Source organism: Phacochoerus africanus, chromosome 11 (assembly GCF_016906955.1).
Source record: "Phacochoerus africanus isolate WHEZ1 chromosome 11, ROS_Pafr_v1, whole genome shotgun sequence".
Classification (NCBI taxonomy): domain Eukaryota; kingdom Metazoa; phylum Chordata; class Mammalia; order Artiodactyla; family Suidae; genus Phacochoerus; species Phacochoerus africanus.
The window spans coordinates 102,265,435-102,290,511 of NC_062554.1; the positions used below are offsets into that span (position 1 = coordinate 102,265,435).

At 35.9% G+C, this 25,077-nt stretch overlaps 1 protein-coding gene across 2 annotated transcripts in view; it reads left to right on the top strand.

The window, feature by feature from the left end:
* Positions 1-21,001, top strand: part of FAM185A (family with sequence similarity 185 member A) — a 48,105-nt gene extending 27,104 nt beyond the window's left edge. For both annotated transcript variants that reach the window (XM_047753313.1, XM_047753314.1), the window contains 3 exons: positions 4,149-4,244; positions 8,769-8,903; positions 19,785-21,001. In XM_047753313.1, the coding sequence (XP_047609269.1) occupies positions 4,149-4,244; positions 8,769-8,903; positions 19,785-19,897 (344 nt within the window). In that variant the 3' untranslated portion in view covers positions 19,898-21,001. The remainder of the gene's footprint in view (positions 1-4,148; positions 4,245-8,768; positions 8,904-19,784) is intronic.
* The last annotated feature ends 4,076 nt before the right edge of the window (positions 21,002-25,077 follow it).

Genomic DNA, 25,077 nt, shown 5'->3' on the forward strand with positions numbered 1-25,077 from the left:
AATTGGATATATTTCAGAATTCCATTTTGGTTTTCTTTTTGACTTCTTGGCTATATCTTTTTGCATTATTTTTTATTTGGGTTTCCCATGGTTTCAACATAGAAATTTAACTTTTCAGTGTATTTAGAATTAATATTATGCCACTTCATATAAAATGCACAAAACTTGCAACCAGAAGATACATTCAAATACCTGTTCTTTATAATATAGGCTATCTGATGTCTACATGTATTATAAATCCCTTAACATACTGATAGGATTTTTTTTTGCTTTATACTATCATTTGTATTTCAAAGAAGTTAAAAAGGGAAAGTAATATTTTATATTTATCCAGATATTTACCATTTCTCAGTGTTCTTTATTTCTTCCTGAACACTGAACATGTGAGTTTACAAGTGGTATCATTTCCTTAGCATTTCCTATAGTCCATCCAAGTCTGCTGGCAACAAATTCTCTTAGTTTTCTCTCATCTAAAAATATCTTTATTTTGCCTTCTTTTTTGAAGCATGTTATCATTGGGTATATAATTCTGAGTTGACAGATTTTTTTCTGTATGGATAAAATATAAACCTGAATAAAAGACAAGTAGCAAACTAGAAAGATAGTTGATGGAGATGTAGATATAATCTCTATCCACGTGTGTGTATGACAAATGAGAAGAAAAGGAACACTTAATGGGATGGGAACATGGATAAACATGAACAAGCAGTTCGCAGGAGAAATAGTCAATATAAAGGTACAGTTTTGTTAATATCTTACTGCTAATTGAAAACATCTAAATATAGCAGTCATAACTTAAAACATTGATCATATACATTTTGGGGAAAGTTATGGTGAAATAGGGATTCCTCTCAATTATTAGTTGAAGTATAAATTGATCAACCATTTTGTAGGTCAGTTTGGAAATGTATGGAAATGTCTACACTAGCTTTGCTTTAGCACTTCCTGCTTTGGAACTTCTTGAAATTTCTTGGTTTGTGCTTTCATTAAAGCAAAAGATTTGCTGGAGAAAGTTGAAGGCAACTCTGCAAATCATGACAACTTAAAGTCTAGTGAGCAACTTGGATTTTGAGAAACTGGGATTACCAGAAGCAGAGCAATTACAAAGAAACAAAAAGTGATTTAGGTACTTGAGAGGGAAATTTGTTAGGCTAACAGAGGCTTCAAATTATTGGCGAGGATGTAGAGAAAAGGCTGCATAATATTATCAGATTGGAATACTATCTGATTTCAGGAAAATAGATTAAGTATTATCTCAATGATTTATTTAGGAAGAATAAGTGTAGTTATGGTCCTTTATTTCTTGTTTAGATAATTGATCAGCTTATCAGCTTTTTTAGGTAATCTCATCAGTTATTTGGATTTTGTGCATGCATTCTAACCTACATCTCCAAACTCTGTTCTTCTTAATTTCCATAGTACATACAGAGCTCTCTCAGAAGCTTAAGTGCTTTAAAAATTTTGATTATGTATATCAAAATTCTGATTTTCTCTAGACTCATATTTTTAAAAATAATATCTTTATTGTGGAATAGCAGGCCATCTTCCATTTAAAACGGGTCACCAGGAGTTCCCATTGTTGGCTCAGTGGAAACAAACCTGACTAGTATCCATAAGGATGTGGGTTCAATCCCTGGCCTTGCTCACTTCCTCAGTAGGTTAAGGATCTGGCGTTGAGGCTAGCTGTGGTGTAATTCACAGTAGCAGCTCACATCCCATGTTGCTATGGCTGTGGTATAGGCTAGCAGCTGTAGCTCATTTCCACCCCTACCTAGCCTGGGAACTTCCACATGCCATAGTGTAGCCCTAAAATCAAAAAGGAAAAAAAAAGGTCAACAGGAGAAAGCAGAGCTTGATAGTAAATAATGGTATAATGGTGTGATAGAAGTTGCTCACACCTAGCTTTACTTCCCTACCTATGTTGCCACTTTTGAAAAGCACTGCCAGAAGTTATATACTGGTAATTATTTTAAAAAGAATGTTTTCATAGGTTTTTTTGGGGGGTGGGTGGGCGCACTAGGAGTTGCTTTGTGTGTCTCTCATAAGCCCAGCCTCCTATATGCTCCCTCCCTAATATTAGAATACCTGGACAGGACATGAATTTAGAAAACTTTCCTTGAAGTGACCTTAAAATTCTGTTTTTTCAAATCCTTTACATCCTGTATATAAAATTTGTTCCTTGTTCTTTCAGTTAATACAGTTTTTGAGGTGTAGGAATCAAGTTGCAGAAATCAAGAAATACCTTTTGGGGAGTTCCCATTGTGGCTTATTAGGTTACAAGCCCAACTAGTATCTATGAGGATGTGGGTTTGATCCTTGGCCTTGCTCAGTGGGTTAAGGATCTTGCATTGTGGCAAGCTGTGGCATATATCACAGATGTGTCTCCAATCCCACGTTGCTATGGCTGTGGCATAGGCCAGCAGCTGCAGCTCCAACTTGACCCATAGTTCAGAACTTCCATGTGCCGCAGGTGCAAACCTTAAAAAAAAAAAAAAAAAAAGTTAAATAACTTCTGTGTTGCTGTTCCATGTTGAAACTTGAAGTAAAGTTATAAAAATTCAGAAGAATTTTGTGAACATGCTTGACCAGTTTTGAGAGAATTCTCTCTTTATGTGAAGGAAAATAGCAAAGTTTAAAATTTTAGCCTTTCAAGCTTAGTTGTTATTCACTGATTAATAGAGTGTATATTACAAATATCTATTTCTTTGGTTGTATGTAGTGCTAGCCTGTAGTTGACATCAGTTTTTCCCTTTTTTTTTGTGTAATTTCCAGGAAAACTCAGTGGCCTTTGTCAGATGTACAAGATCTTTGTCCAAAATATGATGACAGTAAACTCTGTGAGAGTTTATTCCATCCACTGTTTGCACTAATAATTTTCTGTTTACATCTTAGTGTCTAATGCATATTTCCCTTAAGGTTCCTCCAAGAACTATAATAGAATTTCTCTATTATGTGAATCTCCAAAAAATGAAATTCTGTGAATGCAGCCTTAACTTGACTTTTGATAATTAATTTTTAGTTCCAATCATTTGTATTACACAATACAAGAAAAAAATTAGTAATATGTCTTGCTTCATTGCTTTTAATATATCACCTTTGCTTTTAAAGAAGAATGTTGGTTTTTTTGTTAGTTATACAAATGTTTTTTCCTCTGAATTTTGTAAAAACTGTAATACAATTTTTGGAATTTTTTTTTTTTTAACCATCCTCCCTATTTTTTTCTACTTTGAACTAATAAAAACTCCTGATAAAATATGTTCTTTAAGAGACCTCTCTAAAAAAAAAATACATGCTTTGTTCTTCTCAGGGCAATTAGAATGTTAAACTAAAAGTTTAGTTGCCTTGGGAGAGGAGGAAAAAAGAAAGGGTAATTACCACTGACTCTTCAGCATTATTCTTTTATTTCGTTATCTGACTGTCTGCTTTCCCTGGAACTTGAAATGTTGGCTGATTGAAAACTGGAGTCAGTGATGACCTAGAGAAATTTGAGTGTCAAATCAGGGCCACCTTAATTTTAATTTTCTTCTGCTGACTTAAAGATATCTGTCCAATTCCAGAAACTTGACAAGAAATCTTTAGATATGAGCAAGCTTCACCCACATTTCATGTCTTTCCTTTTTTCCCCTATTTTAGTCCTTCTACAAAGTGCAACAGAATCTTATCTAGTATAATCTTTCACAGTTAGCAACAGTTTTGAGTACTAGCAAATTTGCTAAAAGGAGAAAATATAAGAGTTTTGGTTTTTGTTAACTTGGCTACTCCCTTTATGTGACTGTACATGAGGTGGAATTTTGTAGAAAATATTAAAAATTGATAATGACCTAAATATATCAATGATGCCTAATGGTCTTGGCTGTCTTTACTTGTGTACTGTCCTTCCTACATAAGATTTTAAAGTTAACATATTTACAGTTAAATTATAGAGGTTTTTCTAGACGTAGAGATTTTCTTATCAGTTATCTAGGTGTAGATTTCTCTAATTCTGTTTTCATCTTATAGCAAAAGTTGGCATAATTACAAGGAAGATACCAAACCTTGCAAGACTCTGAACTGCTTATCCTAATGCTGAAATAGAGCCTTTTATTTCAAGTTTATAATTCCAATTTTACTTAAATAAGAACAGTTATGCTTATGGTTTTTTCTCCTAGATTCGTCTTCTGGATGTCTAAATGCCTCAACTCATCAGGGTGCCATTGATGTTTATGTCAGCCACCTGGGGAAAGTGGATTTGAAATCCCATAAAGGTTAGCTAAGTGGAATGTTTTATTTTGACATATGGTTTAAGAAAGGTTTTATGTAACATTCAGGAAACAGATGGTCAAATTATCTTATCTATGCTGACATAGTGATTTCAGTGAAATTTTTCTCTGATTTAAAGACTTGAATACTAGCCCACTGGACCAATTATCTTTGAAACCTTTAGAACAGATGACCATGAAGACTATCTTTCCCTTAATAGTACAAAAAAAAAAAGTTGTAATTTATTGACTATTATAGTGGAATTTTTTCAGTGTTGGTGTTTGGGTTTTTTCAGTTTAGTTTTATGTCTGAAATAGAGGATCCTTTGGAAGGAAAATGCTTCCATAATTCTTTTTGGAAGCTTTCCTACCACCCTGTAAGAGGACTTTTTCAAGCTAATACTCTAAAGTAATATTTTTCAAAATGTGATCCTGAAATAAAGGTATCACCAAGAAAGTCCTCTAAAGTGATTATTGACTTAGTTTTTTGCAGAATCAGACTTATGTCTCTTTCTACAATCTTTTTCCTTCTTTCCTTCTTTCTTTCCTTTCATCTTTTTAGGGCTGCACCCACAGCATGTGGAACTTCCCAGGCTAGGAGTCCAGTTGGAGCTGTAGCTGCTGGCCTACGCCACAGCAACATGGGATCCAAGCCACATCTGAGAACTACACTGCAGCTCATGGCAACACCATACTCTTAACCCACTGAGCGAGGCCAGGGATTGAACCCACTTCCTCATGGATACTAGTCAGGTTCATTACTGCTGAGCCCGAATGAGAACTCCCTATAATCTTCTGATACAACCAGCTTATTCTAAGAGTCCACTTGTTTCATTAAAAAATGATACACTTGTGGAGTTCCTGTTGTGGCTCACTGGTTTAAGAACCCAGCATATCATCCATGAAGATGTGGGTTTGATCCCAGGCCTTGCTCAGTGGGTTAAGGATCCAGCATTGCCACAAACTGCATTGTAGTTTGCAGATGCGGCTTGAATCGGTGGCTGTGGCATATGCCAGCAGCTGCAGCTCTGATTCGACCCCTGTCGTGGGATTCTGTATACCTCAGATGTGGCCTTTAAAAAACAAAAAGAGAGGTATGGTTTTTAGTCATCTGAAGGCTGAATACCAGTCTCTTTGCCAGCATGCACATAGATGTACACGTACATGGTGGCAAGTGACTTGGGTACTTGGAGTAGCTTGTCTATAGGGGTTTAAGTGGCTTGGGTACAGAGAGTTAAGAACCATAGCTCTGTATAAAAAAATTTTAAAACAAAGTCTAGAAGTTCTTGCATATAGGCCAGAACAAGGCTATGTGTATGACATGGAAAATACTTAGGCGGAGACCAGTTGTCCCCACTGTGAGTAATTTCTTTGCCATGTTGGTTTAATACTTTTTTTGTCCAATGAGACTCTCTTGTCCATGTCAAAATAAAACTACAAACACAGAAGTCTGAAACAAGTTATTGCTGACACACAGGTGTGATTTGATTTCTTAAGATCAACATTTTTTTTTCCTTTAAAATAGGATATTACCATGTTCTCACTAATTTTCTAGGAGCTTCAGTAATACTATTCAGGGTATTTTGTAATTGCAAAAAAACTCAAAGAATTGTGTGCTTTTATTGTGACGACCCAAGGAGAAAAACAAAACAAAACATAAACCATTACTACATTTAATGTAACTAGTAACAGAGTAAAAAAGTTTTGAATAGCAGCTTTTAGATGAAAATACTTCCTATCTCGTATAGATGGACCAAAAAGTAAAACAAAAAACATTGTTAATCTTCATCTACTTTAAGCATTTTTAATTATTAGTCAGAATGTTATTCCAGCAACAACCTGTTGAAATAGATGATGTTGCAATGTATGATTGGGATTACAATTTTATGTTTTCTCCTTTTGGGACCATGTTTCTGGCAGGAACTTAAAGATAATTGTAAACAAAGATTGTTGTCTTAATTCAAGTGCTCTTAATTGTCGTTGTATTTGGGAACAGTAACTTTTTGGGGTAATGGAAAGTTATTCAGGGAGTTCCCGTCATTGCTCAGTGGTAAACAAATCCAACTAGAAGCCATGAGGTTCCAGGTTCGATCCCTGGCCTCGCTCAGTGGGTTAAGGATCCAGCGTTGCTCTGAGCTGTGCTGTAGGTCACAGACTCGGCTTGGATACCGTGTTGCTATGGCTGTGGCGTAGGCCGGTGGCTGTAGCTCCAATTAGACCCCTAGCCTGGGAACCTCCAAATGCTGCGGATGGCCCTAGAAAAGACAAAAAAAAAAGCAACAACAAAAAAGGTATTCAGGATTCTGTTGCTTAGTAGTTAGAAAAGACGCTTGGAATCCTTTCCAGCTCTGCCACTGTCTTGCTGTAGGGTTTAAGAACCAGTCTCTTGACTCTCTCAGGCTGTCGTTTCAGCCCCATGACCATTTTGCCAAGTGAAAAAGAGTGTTACAATGCTTGTTTCATCTCTTCCTAAGAAAGTTAACGTAGTGACCTTTCTGATCCATTCAGAAAGGTTGTGTTTAGGCTTTAGAGTAACACCTTTATTTCAGTACTGATTTTTCCACTTAAAAGTTGTTCTTGATAAGGCCACTAATCTTAACATAATATGCCTTCAATAAATGATACTATTGTTAGTTTTCACTTTTTAATTTTTTAAAAATAGTATTGATGTCAATAACCATGATGCAGTTTTTGAAGTGAAAAGAGGTTGAAGACATAATGAGAACTCTCTAAAGAAATTAGTATTAAAGATGAGGCATTTGGGTCATGAGAATTTTTCGTCGCAAAGAGTAATGTAGCTTGAGTATTGTTGCTGAAACTCAGCCTCACCAGTGCCAAACAGAATTGCAGAGACAGAGGTTTGGGTGAGGTAGAAAGGAGTAGTTTTTATTGCTTTGCCAGGCAAAGGAGGCCACAGCAGTCTAATGCCCTAAAGACTGTGTCCCCCCTTGAGAAAGAATAGGAAGGGGTCTTATAGTTTAGGAGTGGAGAATAGAATAGGACTACAGATGATGACCAGGGTAGCTGCAAACTTGCATTCTTCTTCAGAGGAGGTGTTTGGTGGTCCCAGGACTGGTTCTGTTGGTTCTTGAGATTATCTCACCGTGTGACTCTCTTTCTAGAATCCAGAATGCTTCAAGTAGCTAACATCTTCCATTTGTTGTGGGTTTTAGTTCTGCAGAAGAACTCAAAGATATGTGTATCCCTTAAGGGGAAACTGAGACCCTGCCCCAAGGGTCTATTGTTTCTTGACTGCTTCTCCCTTGTCTCTGTATCCCCTCTCTTCCCTGATTAGCAACAGTTGGAACCTACCCTTTGAAACTCAGGAAAGGTCAAGGAGGCTGAATGAAGCCTATTCCCTACGAAAAGGAAATGGGGGATTCAAAAAAACTTTTCATGCCCAGGAGCCCCACATGGCCCTGCTTGGTTTCAGTATTGGTGATTTTTGTTGTCTGAGAATGTGGAGGGAGATGGGGATGGAACTAATTGCCTTGTTTAACAGTTTTAAAACTGTAACAGACCTAATAACCCTTTATTAATTTAAGAACAGAAAAAAAGGTGTTTATCATATTATCACATTTGGTATTGTATTTAGAGATAGGAAGTCCTAGAAAAAGTTTTAAAAATCTATTATTTTCTACTTTTTAAAATATGTTTGGCAGAAAAACATATATCTTTTATTTATTCTGGACTTCTCCAGGTTTGTTTTTGTTTTGTATTTTCGTTTGAAATTTAAATATTTCCTTCTTTAAAAAAATTATTGTTATCCACCACTGCCCCACCCAAACAAGACACTACTGAAAACACAAGAGCTCAGGGTTCTAGTTGTGTTACAGTGATTAGTGAAGTCACAAATCCTGTCATACAGTGAGATAGCAGTGTGAAATATTCTTCACTTTTCTGGTATTGGATGAACTGACTGGGGCTATTAGCAAAAGAAGAAATAGTTCCTGATGTCCTACTGACTCAAAATCTTGACAGAAGATACTGTGAATGCCTTGGCAATAAGGGAATGTTGACCACCTGGGAGTAAGGAAAAGGTACTGCTATTTACATAAAACATGCTGGAGTTCCCATTGTGGCTCAGCAGGTTAAGAACCCAACATAGTGTCCATGAGGATGCGGGTTTGATACCTGGACTCTTTCAGTGGGTTAAGGATCTGGCATTGTCACAAGCTGTGGTGTAGGTCACAGATGCAGCTTGGATCCCCTGTTGCTGTGACTGTGGTAGGTTCCAGACTCGGCTCAGATCCCATGTTGCTGTGACTGTGGTGTAGACCAGCAGCTGCAGCTCTCATTCGACCCCTAGCCTGAGAACTTCCATATGCTGCAGGTGCCACCCTGAAAAAATATATATATACATATATATATACACACATACACACATACACATACATACACACACACACACACACTGATGAGTAAAGATAGTGTATCAGGGGCAGTGCTATCCTTTCAATCATTTTTATAATAGGCTATGGTACTTTTTATTTCTTTGTATTAATAAGCTTTCCTTTAAATTTATCATAGGCTCTATTCTTGTCAAGGTTGCATCTTCTCTTCAAGCTTATTTACAGTTATCAGGGAAAAAGATTGATGTGAACTCAGAAGTCCATGTTGAAGAAATGAATGAAGCTCATAAAGATGATGGTGTAGTAATTACTGGTAAGAAGGCTGCCTTTTGCTCTGTAAGATAGTTATTGTCCATATACCAGTAGAAATACGCTATACTTAACTGCAGTTTTAGTCTTTTATTCCTTTCCATTGTCACATGTTGGTATTGAACACATTTTTTCTTCCATCTGCTTATCAGTAACACAGTTGCAGATGTTTAGTTTGAAACACTCATTAGTCCTATCATTAGATAAAATTGATGTTAAAAACTTTCCTGTGAGAGATTTGCACACTCATGTTCATAGCAGCATTATTCACAGTAGCCAAGAGGTAGAAGCAACCCATATGTCTAATGATGGATGAATACATAAATGAAATGTGATATATATAGTTATAATGCAATATTATTCAGCTTTGAAAAGAGAGAAATTCTATCATGTGCTACAATGTGGATGCACCTTGAGAACATTGTATTCAGTGAAATAAGCCAGTAGCAAAAAAGACAAATATCATATGATTGCATTTATATGAGATACCTAAAGAAACAAAATAGGGGGAGAGGAAAATGGGGAGTTGTTCATTTGGTATAAAGTTTCAGTTTTGCAAGGTAAAATTATGAGGATTTTTTGCACAACAGTGTAAATGTACTTAACACTACTAAATGGTAAACCTAAAAATAGTTAAAATGGTAAATTTTATGTTACTTTTTTTTAACTATAATCAAAAATTTAAAAATCATTAATTTTTTTTCTGGCACAGCCACTTTCTAATTTTTAGACTTAAAAATTAACCACAGTTGACCCTTGAACACTGGGTCCTCTGCCCCAGTGCAGTCAAAAGTCTGCATATAGTTTTACAGTCAGCACTTCGTATTTGTGGTTCCACATCTGTAGATTCAACTAACTGCAGATCATATACTACTGTAGTATGTATTTATTGGAAAAAAATTTCATATAAGTGGATTCGCATTGTTCAAACCCATGCTATTCAAGGGTCAACTCTAAATATGTATAGCATAAGATATAAAGTTAATTTTGTATGGTTATAATAAATAGGAATTTGGTTTGGTATTTTGCACATTGTAAAGTTGATCTTTTAATGCAACAAATTCTCGGTTCCAGAAATGTGAATAGCTTTTGCGCATTTTTTCTTTTCTTTTTTGTCTTTTTGCTATTTCTTGGGCCGCTCCCGCGGCATATGGAGGTTCCCAGGCTAGGGGTCCAATTGGAGCTGTAGCCACCGGCCTACACCAGAGCCACAGCAACGCGGGATCCGAGCTGCATCTGCAACCTACACCACAGCTCACAGCAATGCCGGATCATTAACCCACTGAGCGAGGGCAGGGACCGAACCCGCAACCTCATGGTTCCTAGTCGGATTCGTTAACCACTGCGCCATGAGGGGAACTCCTGCACATTTTTTCTAATTGCCTCTGGCTGCATTAATGGCTGGTACTACTTTTTAAAATATTTATGGTATAGACAATACATTATATAGTAAAAAAAAAAAGGAATGCTAATGTAGTTTTCCTTTAAATCTTACCAAAATGGCATTGCAGAAGGACATTGAAATTAAAGCATGTACATACATGTTTGCCACAGGTTTACCCATCAGATATTGTCTAGAAAAAGAAAGTGTATGGTGGTGGAGTGGTGGCAGTGGGATGTCTTCTCAAGATCAAGTTTCAGTTTAAAATATTCATTTTATATGTCATAAAAGTTAAGAGTCTGTTAAAAATCATAGAATATTAACAAAAAAATAACAGTAGTAAAAATAACACCTATAGACTTTCAAATCCTAATGAGCAGACTCTTAGTTACATAGAGAAAATTTGAGTATGTTAAATATGGCAGGATTCAACTTCTTGTGCTCTAATCTCTTGAATTTGATATGGAGCCAGTAGAGTTAACTTTATTTGCCCTTGTAATGTAAGGTAATAATACACGTTTGTTTAATAATGCTTTGAATGATAGCATAATCAAATTATTTTACAGATTTCAGGATGAATTATAAAATTATTTCGTCATTTTTCATTCTGTTGCTCATAGAATCATATACCTTTCTGAACTTTAGATTTAGTTTTAGTTCAGTTTTAAAACCCTATTTCAGCCACTAGAAAAAAAGACCTCACTAAATCATTTAAGAACAGTTACTAGTCCTGTCATTGGACAAATTCAGTAACTGCAGACCTGATCTCTTTTTTAAGTTCTTGCCCATTTCCATTCCACTCAACAAGTACCACCTCAAACTTAATATATTTAAAGACAAATACTAGCCTAGTTCTTCCTCTTCTTGTCTTTATTTTACTTTATTTTGTCAGTTAGTCACTCAACCAATTTTTATTGAATCAGGTGCTGCTAGAAATTAGGAGTGGGAAAATAAAGTACGGTCTCTAGGTCATCTCAGGAGCTTATTTCCTAGTGACGCTAGACAGACAAGCTAGTGAATACAGTAAAATGGAATAAATGTTATAATAAAGGTGTGTATGTGGTACTGTGAAAGCATGGTGGTGCATCTCAGTTAGACTAGCTTTGAGAATTTGAGAAAGTGAGACAATCCAATAAAGCAAGAGTATAGAGATAATGGGCAATGTGGCATAAAAGGAGGGTGGGAGGTTTGAGAGGGATCAGATCACATAGGGCCAATCTGGCCTTTATACTAAATGCCTTGCAAAGGCACTAAAAGGTTTTAATCTGGGGTTCACATAATCAGGTCTGTGTATTAGAAAGATCACTGAATGTTGAGTGGGGAAAGGTTGGAAAGGAAGGTGGATGAAGGAAGAGTTAATTATAATTAGCAGGGTACTGCAGTAATTCAGGAGAAAGAGTTCAGTGACCATGATTCCACAGTAATCTATCTTAAACAAATGAATAAACAAGCCTTCAGTAAGTTTTGATTAAAGAAATAGATGTAGATATACCTCACTGTATTTTACTTTGCTTTATTGTGCTTAGCAGAGAATGTGTTTGTCACAAAAGGTTTGTGACAACTCTGTATGGAGCATGTTTATCAGCACCTTTTTTCCAACATTTGCTCATTTCGCATCTCTGCATCTCAATTTGATAATTACAATATTTCAAACTTTTAAGTTATTGTATTTGGTGATGTGGACAGTGACATTTGATGTTACTATTGGATTTGTTTTAGCCACCATGAACTGTGTGCATAGACAGCAAACTTAACTGACAAATATTCTGTGTCTTCTGGCTGCTCCACTGATTGGCCCGTTCCCCTGTCTCTCTCCCTCCCCTCAGTCCTTCCTATTCCCTGAGACACAACATTATTGAAATTAGGCCAGTGAATAACCCTATGATGGACTGTAAGTGTTGAAGTGAAGGGAAGAGTTGCACATCTCTCACTTTAAATCAAAAGCTACAAATGACTGAGCTTAATGAGGAAGGCATGTTGAAGCCCAGATAGGAAGAGAGCTCTATTATCAAAAAGATTATTAACCCTTGAAGGCTCAGATCATGGTTGGCATTTTTTTAGCAATAAATATTTTTATTTTACTACCTACAAATTTTTATTATATAAAAATGTTTATAAAATTTTAAATTATCCATGTAAATGGATGCTATGAGGAAGATGCATGCTTACCTCATTGGTTTTTATGAAGCTTCTTAGCCTATTGAATTTTTTTGTGTTATTTGATATTATGTCTTAAAATCTAGTCCCTATTTCTTAAACCAGGAAGGACCAAATTGCAGAACAAAGTTTATTTCCCAGAGTCCCAAGACTCTAGATACTGATCAGCACAGTTCTTTTGTAGAGTAGCACATGATATACCATGAAGTTGGGCCCGAGATGGATCTGTAGGCTGTCTCTGATATTAGATTAAATCCCTTCAGATAAAGACAACAGTCTCTTGTGGAGAGAGCTCTATGAACAAGTTATTTTGTTTAGAGAAATGTTTATATTTTGTTTTGATTTTAAAACTGGTGCCCAAAGGGCCACAGATCTTATTTATTAAATGAGTGGAATAATTTAAGAGGCCTAGATAATCAGCACAGATTGCTTTTGTCTGTAGAGACTTCCAACCTGAAACCAAATTTTTGAAATAATGAGCAGCTTTATATGTGAGTTGTTATTACAGGCAGCTGAGCTCAGCTCTTCTGGGCCTTCCTTACAGAGGCTATGAGGCATAGAAACAGAAACACTCTCAATGCTAGAAGGTCTGGATTATATCTGTAGCAAGATTTCTGCAAGAAACTATGCCAGTAAACTTTAGTCCCTGGGGCTCAGCCTTTCCACAGGGTTCTATATGTCAACCCTGCAATTTTATTTGATTCCCTGCTCTGTGGTTTCCTTCACTGTTGCTGTCACTGATAAATAACTGTATGTTGCATAATTCTTAAAAGTGATTTACAAATACGTGCTATTCCAAGGTCAAAGAAAGCCTGGAACACTCTTAGCTTAAACCATTTACCTACTAAAGAGTTGTGCACAGTATGTATTCTTTGGGGGTGCATTCTCTAATTTTTATGAAGTCCTTGATTCTAAGTTTTGTGCTCTACCCATGTATGGCAAATAGGATAGATGGTGATTGGCTTAGTTAAAGTATTAGGAAGAAGTTGACCTCTCTATTAGGTTTAAGACTGAGTTCATCAACTTAGGTATGAAACCTCACCACTGTATTTGAGCCCTTCTATAAGACCAAAAATGCATGTGCTACAAAATTCTTTTGTCTTAAAAGTCACCCCAGTTTAGATGATTACAGAGTATTAGAGGTAAAGTATTTTGCCAGACAAATGATTGTTGTTTGCCGCTGTCTACATGGTATTACTGGGCTCACTTTATTTTAGTCAAACTGGAAATGTAAGGCATAATAAAAATAAATTCATTTGGGATCAAAATAAACCACCAAGTCAGAAAAGAGTTCTCGGCTTATTTGTAGGCCAGAGTTATACATTTAATGGTAATATGATTTATAATGGAAAACTGGATCATTAGTTGGAAAGAGGTTGAAATGGAGCTAAGCCCACAGGATGCCACTTTTAAGATCTAGAGACAGTATTTTCTCTCCAAATGGGGAAAACATATCTAGTCTTTTGATATGACTCATAGGAATAACTTTTTTTAGAACACTGAAGTTTTGGTTTTCTCCAAGTTTATAGAATATGGATTTGTCAATCATGTAGATATGCTTCAGCACAGTGTAGTAGAAATTTGGTAACAGAATGAAGAATGGTATAGGCTTATGGTTGTCTGCTTAAAAATACTTTGACAGGGGTTTAATGTAGGAATTGCCTTCAGATTGTGCTTTTGTGATATTTTTGTTTCTCCATTTTGTTAAAGTATAAGATCCTGGCATGTCATAGATAGATGTCAAGTGCGTTTGTTAAGGTTTACAAAAAAAAGGAAGACCTAGTTTTGTTTCTATTCATCTGCAAACTATCTGCTAAGAACAGATAGTAAATGTTAGACTTTGCAGGCTACATATGGTTTCTGTTATGTATTCTTTTTTGATTTTATTTTTTATAACCCTTTAAAAATGTAGAAGTCATTCTTACCTCTTAGGCCATTAAAAAAAAGACCTTGGGCCAGATTTGGCCTGTGGGCTGTAGTTTGCTGACCCTTACACTGGAGATCAAAGTGCAGGCCCCAGTCTTAGAACACAGGAATTCTATTTGTAATGACTGAGTATTTTTAAAATGTTTTTATATTTATGTTGGTCATTCAAGAAATATTGAACCACAGCCAAATCTTGAGCAAACTCTTCTCAGTAATGAAAATAAAAGATTAGTATGCATAAAAGTGTAATCATATAAAATTTTAAAAAGTATAGCCACAGCTGATGGTAAGTAAAAACACAAATATATGTTCACCATCACTAGCCACTGGTAAAGTGCAAATTAAAACCAGAATAAGATGCTACTACGTACTTATTAGAATGGCTAAAATAAAAAATACTGATAATATCAAATGCTGGCAAGGATGTGGAGACATTGGATCTCTCCTGCATTGCTCTTGGGAGAGTAAAATAATATAGCCACTCTAGGATTTCAGTCTAGTATTTTGTTAAAAAAAAAAAAAAAACCCTAAATGTGAAACTACCATGTGACGCAGCAATTACTTCCTGGGCATTTATCTCAAAGAAATGAAACTGAGTGTTCAAATAAAAACCTGTAACTTACAGCTTTATTTGAGGTAGCCCAAAACTGGAAATTAATAAAATATCCTACCAGTAGCTGGTCACATAAACAGTGGTATGTCCATACAATGGACTACTATTCAACAGTGAAAAGGAATGATCTGTTAATACAATATGGATGTAACTTGAGGGTATTATGCCAAGTGAAAAAAGGCAGTCTCAAAATATTTCATATTATATGATTACATTTACTAACATTCTTGAAGTGACATCATTATGGAAATTGAGAACAGACAAGTTGTTGCAAAAAGTTAAAGGAGAGAGAAGATGACTAAAAGGAATGTCACATGGAACTTTGTGGTCATAGAACAATTCTGTTTTTGGTTGTAATGACAGTTATGTGAATCTATACATGTGATAAAATGTCATAAAAGTATAGACAAAAACATATTTTAAAACTGAATGCATGTAAAAAATTGTGAAATCTGAGTAAGGTCTATAGTCTAATTAATCATCCTTTGAGAACCAGTATTTGTCTTGCACTATGGTCATTATAGACGTTAACATTGGGGAAACTGGGTAATGGGTGCACAGGACCTCTTTGTATTATTTTTGCAACTTCTTGCAAGTCTTTAATTATTTCACAACAAGAAATTAAAAAGAGAGCATGATGGAGGGAGGGGAAAAAGATGGTGAGAGGGAGAAAGAGAAATAGTGAAGGCTTCTAGGCTAGAAGTGGAGCAAAAAGGACTGATTGACTTTCCTACCTAAACCAACAACAAAATTTTTTAAGGAGACAAAATACATGAAAAAAACAGTTTCTAAGATACTGTACATCAGGCAATGAAAGAAATTGATCACTGAGAGGTGGAAAACAAACAAAATGAGTCCTTACTTACTACCTTGAAAGTATTCAGTCTGTAGTATGTGGAGAGGGCACTAATGTAGAGCCCAGCAGATTCCTTGAGTTGAGGAGACCATAAGGAGAGTCCACAGAGACCAAGACAGCTAGATTTTATAGAATAAAGTACCAGATTGAATAGAACCTAGTGTTCACACAGGTCCAGGAATAACGCCTATGCCACCTACTAGACTGGAAAATACCATAACCCATGGAGCATCGAGTAGAACACTTAGTAATTGGAAACAGTTAGCTCTAGACTACACACTCTTCCAGAACTGCCTAGCAATCATAAAAACAAGGTATTTAACTGCATCCCCTGAACAGAGTTTAAGATTTACAGAAATATACAAATAACCAGCACCTAACAAAATTCACAATGTCGCACGTCTTTTTTTTTTTTTTTTTGCTATTTTAGGGCTCCACCTGTGGCACATGGAGGTTCCCAGGCTAGGGGTCCAGTCAGAGCTGTAGCTGCAGGCTAATGCCAGAACCATAGCAACACAGAATCCAAGCCACATTTGCAACCTATACCACAGCCCACAGCAACATGGGATCCTTAACCCACTGGGCGCAGCCAGGGATCAAACCCACCTCCCCATGGTTGCTGGTTGGGTTTGTTAACTGCTGAGCCATGATGGGAGCTCACATCTACTCAAAGATTATCAGGCATGGAAAGAGGCAAGAAAACATGACGACCCCTAATGAAGAAAATATCAACTGAAACCTATCCAGAACAGACACAGATATTAGAATTAGCAGAGAAGGAAAATAAATAGTTATTATAACTGAATTCCATATGTTGGAATAAAATTAAGACATGGAAGATATAAAGAAGATCAAAGTTGAATTTCTAGACATGAAAGTGGCAATATTAGAGATGAAAAATAGATAAAAGAATATTTCTTGGGCAAAATTGATTAATTGTATACTTGCTCAAAACCTTGTGTAGTGTTTGTTGACTTTGTCATTATTCCAGGTAATTGAAAGAAAATGTAATGGTGGACAGCATTAAAGCTAGCTCAAGAATATTTTCTTTTCAGGAAAAATTTGTTGTTAAGATGTCCTGGGTTGCACTTTCATCAAGGAAAGACTATATAAACAGTTAAAAAATGTTAGCAACATTAAAATATTTGGGATTTTGTGTGGTATTAGAGCTTTTGTTTGTGAAATGTTTACATTAAAAATAATAAGATTTGAGTAATTATTTTCATGTTTTTTCATAAGTGTATAATTTATTTTCCTAGCCATCTGGTAAGCTTTTTGAGGATATTAGCATGTCTTTTTCCATCTTTTGAACCTCTCTAAAGTACTTAGCATGGTGCTTCCCATAGTGGAGGGCTGTAGTGTTTATAATCTGAAAGAAATCCTTCAACAGTGATGCAGTGAAATTTAATCTGTTTCTAATAAGGCAGCACCAGAATTATCCCTCTCAACCAAATGTAAGTAAGTTAAGTTAGTTATAGGATTTGGAGTGGGGAGTGGTGGGATGGGGGATAGGAAAAAGCTCACCTTAACAAGGAGACTTAAAAGTCTATTTTTAAACAAGAGACAGAAATTCCGTGGATTACTGCTTACAGCCTTATCTTTGTGGCAGTGCTGATCAGATCAAGTGCATTTTGGGTTAAATAATGACTAATGCTTCTCAAATAGGTATTTGGAAATCAGTCAGTAAGTTACACTTGGATATTTATATATTTGGGTAGATTTGGCCATGGCAAATTTAGAGAAAATACTAAAGTTTAAAAACATGTCCTGAGAAAAAAACTTCTCTCCACTTAATGGAAGCCAAGCCACATGGGGCTAGGGTAGTCATTTCCCATTTCTTGGTAGAAAAAAAATAGTCTGATTTTTATTGGCAAAGGGAATTAAATAAGGAACAAGGTTTCTATAACCCCAAGTTCATGCTGTGTTGCAAGATCTTTGTAGGATGGAATTTATAAACTTTAAAAATTAGAATTAGAGTCCCCAGATTCAATCCAGAGTACAGAGATTTTAAGAAATTACTTATTGGCAAGATAAAGCTATTTTCAGGGAACCTAAATGGAACTTTTTAAACTGTCTTGCTTATGAGTATTATCTTTAAGCTAAAATGACTTGTGTGTTCATTTTGTCAGTAGCGATATAGCACTGTGCATGATCTTTACTGCTGCAGAATGAAATGGTTAGACTGGCTTCTCTTCCCATAAGCACAAAACTCATGATTAGGGATGTAAAAAATAATATGTTAAGGAAAAGACCTAAGATATTTGGAAAACCTTTACTGTTGCTCATGTCAGTAATGTTTAAAGATGTAAGTAAAATAAAATAAAATAAAGCAACCAGTATTCAGGATTTCCAGCTCTTTCCTCTGTGTTTATTTGGATTATTAGAAAAAGAAAGTCTGTGTTATAGAAAAACTCTTGGGTGCAGATACCTCGAAATTCTGACTTGCTAAAGGCAGTACGGACCCAAAAATGATGAACAGATTAAAATTGACAAAGTTGAACCCCTTAATGATAAGATCAGAGGAAAAAGAGAAACTTGTAACATAAAGATTTACCAGTTAAAATGAGAGAAATTGTAACCAGTTTAATGAGAGATGGGGTTGTGATATTACTGAAAATACAGCAAGAGAAGTGGAAGGAAAAAACACCAGAGGAAGCCATTGAATACTCAGCTGTCTCTGGGAGAGATGCAATGAAGATATAGAGAGACAAGATTATGGCTCATATTAAAGGGAAGAGGCAGAAATTCAGAGAATTTGTATCAAAGGAGCACTTGACACAAAGTTTGGATGATATAAAGCACTTTTTCAGCAGTTGGAAACATATCCTACTAACAAAGGAGAAAAGTGTACTAAAGAAGAGGGTTTCTTGATTTGTGTGCTTGTATTCAACAAAGAAAATGTAATTTGATGAATTGAGAGAATTCATTCACAACATTCCTCAGTTCAGATTTGGCTAGTTTCTTAAATCCAGAATTCCAGTGGTGCTCCAGAGGAGATTTAACACCTTTATTGCCCTGGCTGAAAGAAAAACAGAACTAGAAGACTAGAAATAGGAAACAAACCAGGTGAGCTCTCTGATTGCCATAACCTGTTGCCTTGAGAGAGTTTCTGGGTTGCAGGTCAGGAAGGGGAAACACAGGCAGAGCCCAAAGACTCACCAAGTAGAGGACGCCAGGGCTGCTGGAGTTAACAAAGGAAGGTTGCAGAGAGAAGGGAGGTACACAGGGTGCCCACAACCATTCAGCAAAGTACTGATTGGCATGTCTGTGAAAAAAACCACCTGATACATGCAACTATGTGAATCAGTCTCGAAATAATTATGTCAAGTGAAAGAACCTAGGTTTTTTTTAAAAAGACTACATATTGTACATACTGTTTGATTCCATTTATTAAAATCTTAGAAAATGCAACAAATCCATAGCGACACAAAGTAGATTAGTAATTATTGAGGGATTGGGGCTGGGATGCAGAGGTGATGGCAGGGAGGGGCAGGAGGGAAAGATTATAGAGGGGCACAGGGAAACTTTTAGGGTTGTTGGATATATTCATTATCTTGATTGAGGAGATGGTTTTACAGACTTTACATATGTCAAAACACTGCATATTTTAAATATGTGTATTGTCAGTTGTACTTAAATAAAGCTCTTTTTAAAACCTGCATACAAAAAATATACATGTACCAAAAACAAAAAAAACAAAAAAAAAACCAAACCAAAACAAACAAACAAAAAAACCAGATTAGTTTCCCTTTCAGAGTTCTTCAGAGAAAATGAAAAGAGAGAACAAGTCCAGGAAATCTCTCTGCAACTCTTTTCCAACTCAAGCTATCTTTACTAAGTTTTTTGCTGTTCCGAAGTGTTCTTCAATTTTAGAGATATGTTGTTAGACTCTATGTACTCAAATGCTGCTCTTGTCAATTAAGTTACAACTTTATGAAATTTTGTGTTTCAGGACTCTTGAATCAAGCAAGCAAAAATGAAAAATGGATTAAGGCTGATGCCCCACAAGGCACTATAAGTTTCAGAAGTCAGAGCTGGTTTCAGTCCCTAAAACTGCTGGACTGAGAATGGTTTGAGTTATGTTTATAATTTTTAACAATGATTAGTAGATCTATGGCTACAAACATGTAAATATCACTGTTCATGTAAATGTTAAAAATAACAAATTGGAATGTCTTGGGGGAGCTTTGTCAAAATTTGTACTTAATTATTATTTTTTTTTCTGTAACAAATTACTATAAACATGTTGACTTAAATCAATACCCGTTTGCTCCAGAATCTCCTGGATTCTGACTCCACACAGCAGGAATCCAGTACCAGCCCCAAGGCCCCCTGGGATTCTGCAGTCATCCACCACATGACTTGGTTCCACCAACCAGGGGCCAGTCAAGCCTGTGAGACCACCCACATAATCACCCTGCCAAAACAAGAAGACTCATGTAGACCTCAGAGGGGGAACCCCTAGAGTACATAATGTAGTGACAAGAGTTGAATGCACTTCTGGAACAAAAAGCTCACTTCTTTAAGGTTGGGAAACATAACCAACCTTCCAGATACCTAAAAATAAGAACAGCTGCTTAGGCAAAAAAAGACATCAGAAGAGCATGTTCCAAACAAAGGAACAAGGTGAAAACCTGGAAGAACTAAATGAAATGGAGATAGGCAATCTAACTAATAAAGAGTTCAAGGTAGCGATTGTAAAGATGATCAAAGAACTTAAGAGAAGAATGAGTGCACAGTGTGAAAAGCTAGTTTTTAACAAAGAGTTAGAAAATATAAAGAGCAACCAAACAGAGGTGAAGAATATAATAACTGAAGTAAATAGAAGGAATAAACAAAGGACTAAATAAAACAGAGGAATGGATCAATGAGCTAGGAGACAGAGTAGTAGAAATCACTGTTCTCAAAGGTAAAAAGGAATGAAGAGAAATGAAGAAAGTTTAAGAGACCTCTGGAGCAACATCAAGTTCACTAACATTTGCATTATAGGGCTTGCAGAAGGAGAAGAGAGAGATAAAGGGACTAAGAACATAATTGAAAACAAAAATAGCTGAAAACTTCCTTAATCTAGGAAGGGAAACAGACATCCAAGTCCAGGCAGTGCAGTCCTATACAGAATTAACCTAAAGAGGAAGACGCCAAGACTCATTGTATTTAAAAGGACAAAAATTAAAGATAAAAGAATATTAAAAGGAGCAAGGGAAAAGCAACATACAAAGGAACTCCCAAAGGCTATCAGCTGACTTTTCAGCAAAACTGCTGGCCAAAAGGGAGTGGCATGATATATATAAAATGGTGAAAAAAAACAAATCCCAAGAATACTCTACCCAGCAAGGCTCTCCAGATTTGATGGAGAGAGGAAAGCTTCACAGAGGAGCAAAAGCTAAAAGAATTCATCATCACCAAATCAGCTTTATAAGAAATGTTAAAGAAACTACTTTAAGCAAAAAAGGACCCAACAAGGAACATGAAAATCATGAAAAACCTCATCAGTAAAGACAAGCATACAGTTAAGGTCGGAAATCATCCATGCACAAAGCAGTAGGATGGTTAAAAGACAAAAGTCGTAAAATCATCTATATCCACAATAAGTAGCTTTAAAATGCTGACAGCTTTAAAAGGAGAAATCCACAGTAACACAATAATAGTGAAAGATTTTAGCACTCCACTTACATCACTGGACAGATCATCCAGACAGAAAGTCATTAAGGAAACACTGGCCTTAAATGACACATTAGACAAAATGGAACTAATAGATAAGTAAAACATTCCATCTGAAAGCAGCAGAATACACATTCTTTTCAAGTGTCATAGAACATTCTCCAGGTTAGATCATGTGCTAGGCCACAAAACAAACCTTAGTAAATTTAAGAAAATTGAAATTTTGTAAAACATCTTTTCCAACTGCAACACTGTGAGAGGGACTAGAAATCAACTACAAGAAAAAATTAAAAAGCGGAGGCTAAACAATATGCTGCTAAACAACCAATAGATCACTGAAGAAATCAAAGTGGGGGGAGGGGAGGGAAGCCTGGAGACGAAGGAAAACAAAAACACAATGATTCAAAATCTGTGGGATGCAGCAAAAGCAGTTCTAAAAGGGCAGTTTATACAGATATAAGCCTGCCTCGGGAAACAGGAAAAAATCTCAAACAACCTGGCCTTACAAGAAACTAGAAAAAGAAGAAGAAACATAACCCAAGGTTAGTAGAAGGAAAGAAATAAAGGTCAGAGCAGAAATAAATGAAAGAGACTCTAAAACAACAATAAAAGCAATTCAGTGAAACTTATAGCTGGTTCTTTGAAAAGATAAACAAAATTGATATACCTTTAGCCTTGATAAAGCTTTAGCCAGACGCATCAAGAAAAAGCAAGAATCCAAATCAATAAAATTAGAAATGAAGAAGTTACAACTGACATCGCAGAAATACAAAGGGTCATAAGAGACTACTGCAGACAACTGTATGTCAATAAAATGGACAGCCTTGAAGAATGTACAAATTCCCTATAATCTACCAAAACTAAACCAGAAAAAAAAGAAAATATGAACAGACCAGTTACAACTAATGAAGTTGAATTAGTAATAAAAATCTCCCAAAACCCAAAGTCCAGATGGCTTTACAGATGAAAATATTTAGAGAAAAGTTAGCACTTAAGTTTCTGAAACTATTTCAAAAAATTGAAGAGAAATGAACACTTCTGAATTCATTCCAGCATCATCCTGATACCAATACCAAAGATATCTCACACCACATACACACACACACACACATTGCAGGCCAGTATCGCTGACGAATAGAGATATAAAAATCCTTAACAAAATATGAGCGAACTGAACCTAACAGTACATTAAAAGGAACGTACACCATGATCAATCAGGATTTATCCCAGGAAGGCAAGAATTTTTCAGTATCTGAAAATTATTGTGATATACCACAGAAACAAGTTGAGGAATGAAAACCATGGGATAACCTCAATTGATGTAGAAAAAGCTTTTGACAAAATTCGGTATCCATTTATGATTTAAAAACAACAAAAAGACCCTCCAGAAAGTGGGCACAGAGGGAACATGCCTTAACATAATGAAGGCCATGTATGACAAATCCACACTAGCATCATATTCACTGCTAAAGAGCTGAAAGCATTTCCTCTACGAAGAGGAACAAAACAGGGATGCCCACTCTAACCATTTTTATTCAACATAGTATTGGAAGTCTAGCCACAGCAATCAGACAAAAATAAAAGGAATCCAGATTGGAAGGGATGAAGTGAAAATGTCACTGTTTGCATATGACAAACAAGAGATAGACAATCCTAAAGATGCCACCAAAAAATTACTAGAGCTGGTTACTGAAGTTGTGGTGTTTCTGGAAACAAAATTAATATGCAGAAATTTGTTGCATTTCTTTTTTATCTATAATTACTCTTTTTATATCTCTAATGTATTTTTGTAATTTTGTAAAATATAATTTAACAGAATTACAAAATAAGAATGAGCTTAAGGGAGTTCCTGTTGTGGTGCAGCAGAAATGAATCCAACTAGTATCCATGAGGATGCAGGTTTGATCCCTCGCCTTGCTCATTGGGTTAAGTAAGGATCTGGCATTGCCGTGAGCTGTGGTGTAGGTCCCAGACACAACTTGGATTGTGCTAGGGGGAATCAATTCAATCCCTAGCCAGGGAACTTCCATATGCTGCAGCTGTGGCCCTAAAAAGCCAAAAAAAAAAAAAAAAGGGGGAAGAAAAAGAATGAGTTTAAGGAGTGAACATCTTCCTTATGCTTGTGTTTTCAATATTAGAAAGGAAATTACCTAATATATTAAAAAAAAGTCTTGGAAATCAGCCAACCAATACTTGAGAATTTCTCCTGACTTCAAATCCATATTCTTATGTACCTTTTCCCCTTGAGCATTTACTTTTCCCTGTGTCTTGAGTAGAAAATGAAGTAAAATATGTCCTTGGAATGCTCTGAATACTCGTTTTTTTCCTGTACTTTAATATCATACAACTTGGTGCCTTCAAGAACATCAGCTTCAGAGCCAGTTTTTCCATCAAGAGGTTCTTAATCTTCAAATTGTGTGGAATGAGGAAAAGAAATGAATGGTTTTCTATCAGATGTGGCTGACCTTGGAAATTTTTTTTTCCTTTTTAGGGCTGCACTTGTGGCATATGGAAGTTCCCAGGCCAGGGGTCGAATTGGAGCTGCAGCCACAACCACAACATCCGATCCAAGAAGTTTGTTGCATTTCTACACACTAACAATGAACTATCAGAAAGAGAAATAAGGAAACAATATCATTTGCCATCATATCAAAAGGAATAAACCCCTAGGGAAAAAAAAAAAACTGGCTAAGGAGGTAAAAGATCTGTATTTGGAAAACTAATAAATACTGATGAAAGAAATTTAAGGCAATGTAAATAGATGGAAAAATATACCATGTTCATGGCATAGAAGAATTAATATTGTAAAACGACCAAGGCAATGTGCAAATTTAATACAATCTCTATCAAAATACCAAAGGCATTTTTCACACAACTAAAACAATTCTGAAATTTGTATGGAAACACAAAAGGCTCCAAATAGCTAAAACAATCTTGGAGAAGTAGAATGGAGTTGGAGGAATCAGGCACCCCAGCTTAAGATTATAATACAAAGCTACCATAATCAAAAACTGTGTTACTGGCACAAAACAGACATACAGATTAGTGGAACAGAATAAAGAGTCCAGAAGTAAACCCAAGCACTTATGGTCAATTAATCTATGACAAAGGAGGCAAGAATATACATTGGGAAGTAAGACAATTTTTTCAATAAGTGATGCTGAGAGAACTAGACAGCTACATGTAAAAGAATAAAATTAGAATATTCTCTAACCATATGCAGAAATAAACTCAAAATGAATTTAAGACTTAAATGTAATACCAGAAAACATAAAACTTCCAGAAGAATGTATAGGCAGAATACTCTTTGACAATAATTGAAACAAAATTTTTTGGAATCTGTCTCCTAAAGCAAAGTAAATAAAAGCAAAAATAAACAAATGGGACCTAATTAAATATTAAAGTTTTTTTTTTTGTCTTTTTGCCTTTTCTAGGGCTGCTCCCACAGCATATGGAGGTTCCCAGGCTAGGGGTCTAATTGGAGCTGTAGCCCACAGCCACAGCAACTCGGGATCCGAGCTGTGTCTGCAACCTACATCACAGCTCATGGCAATGCCAGATCCCTAACCCCCTGAGCAAGGCCA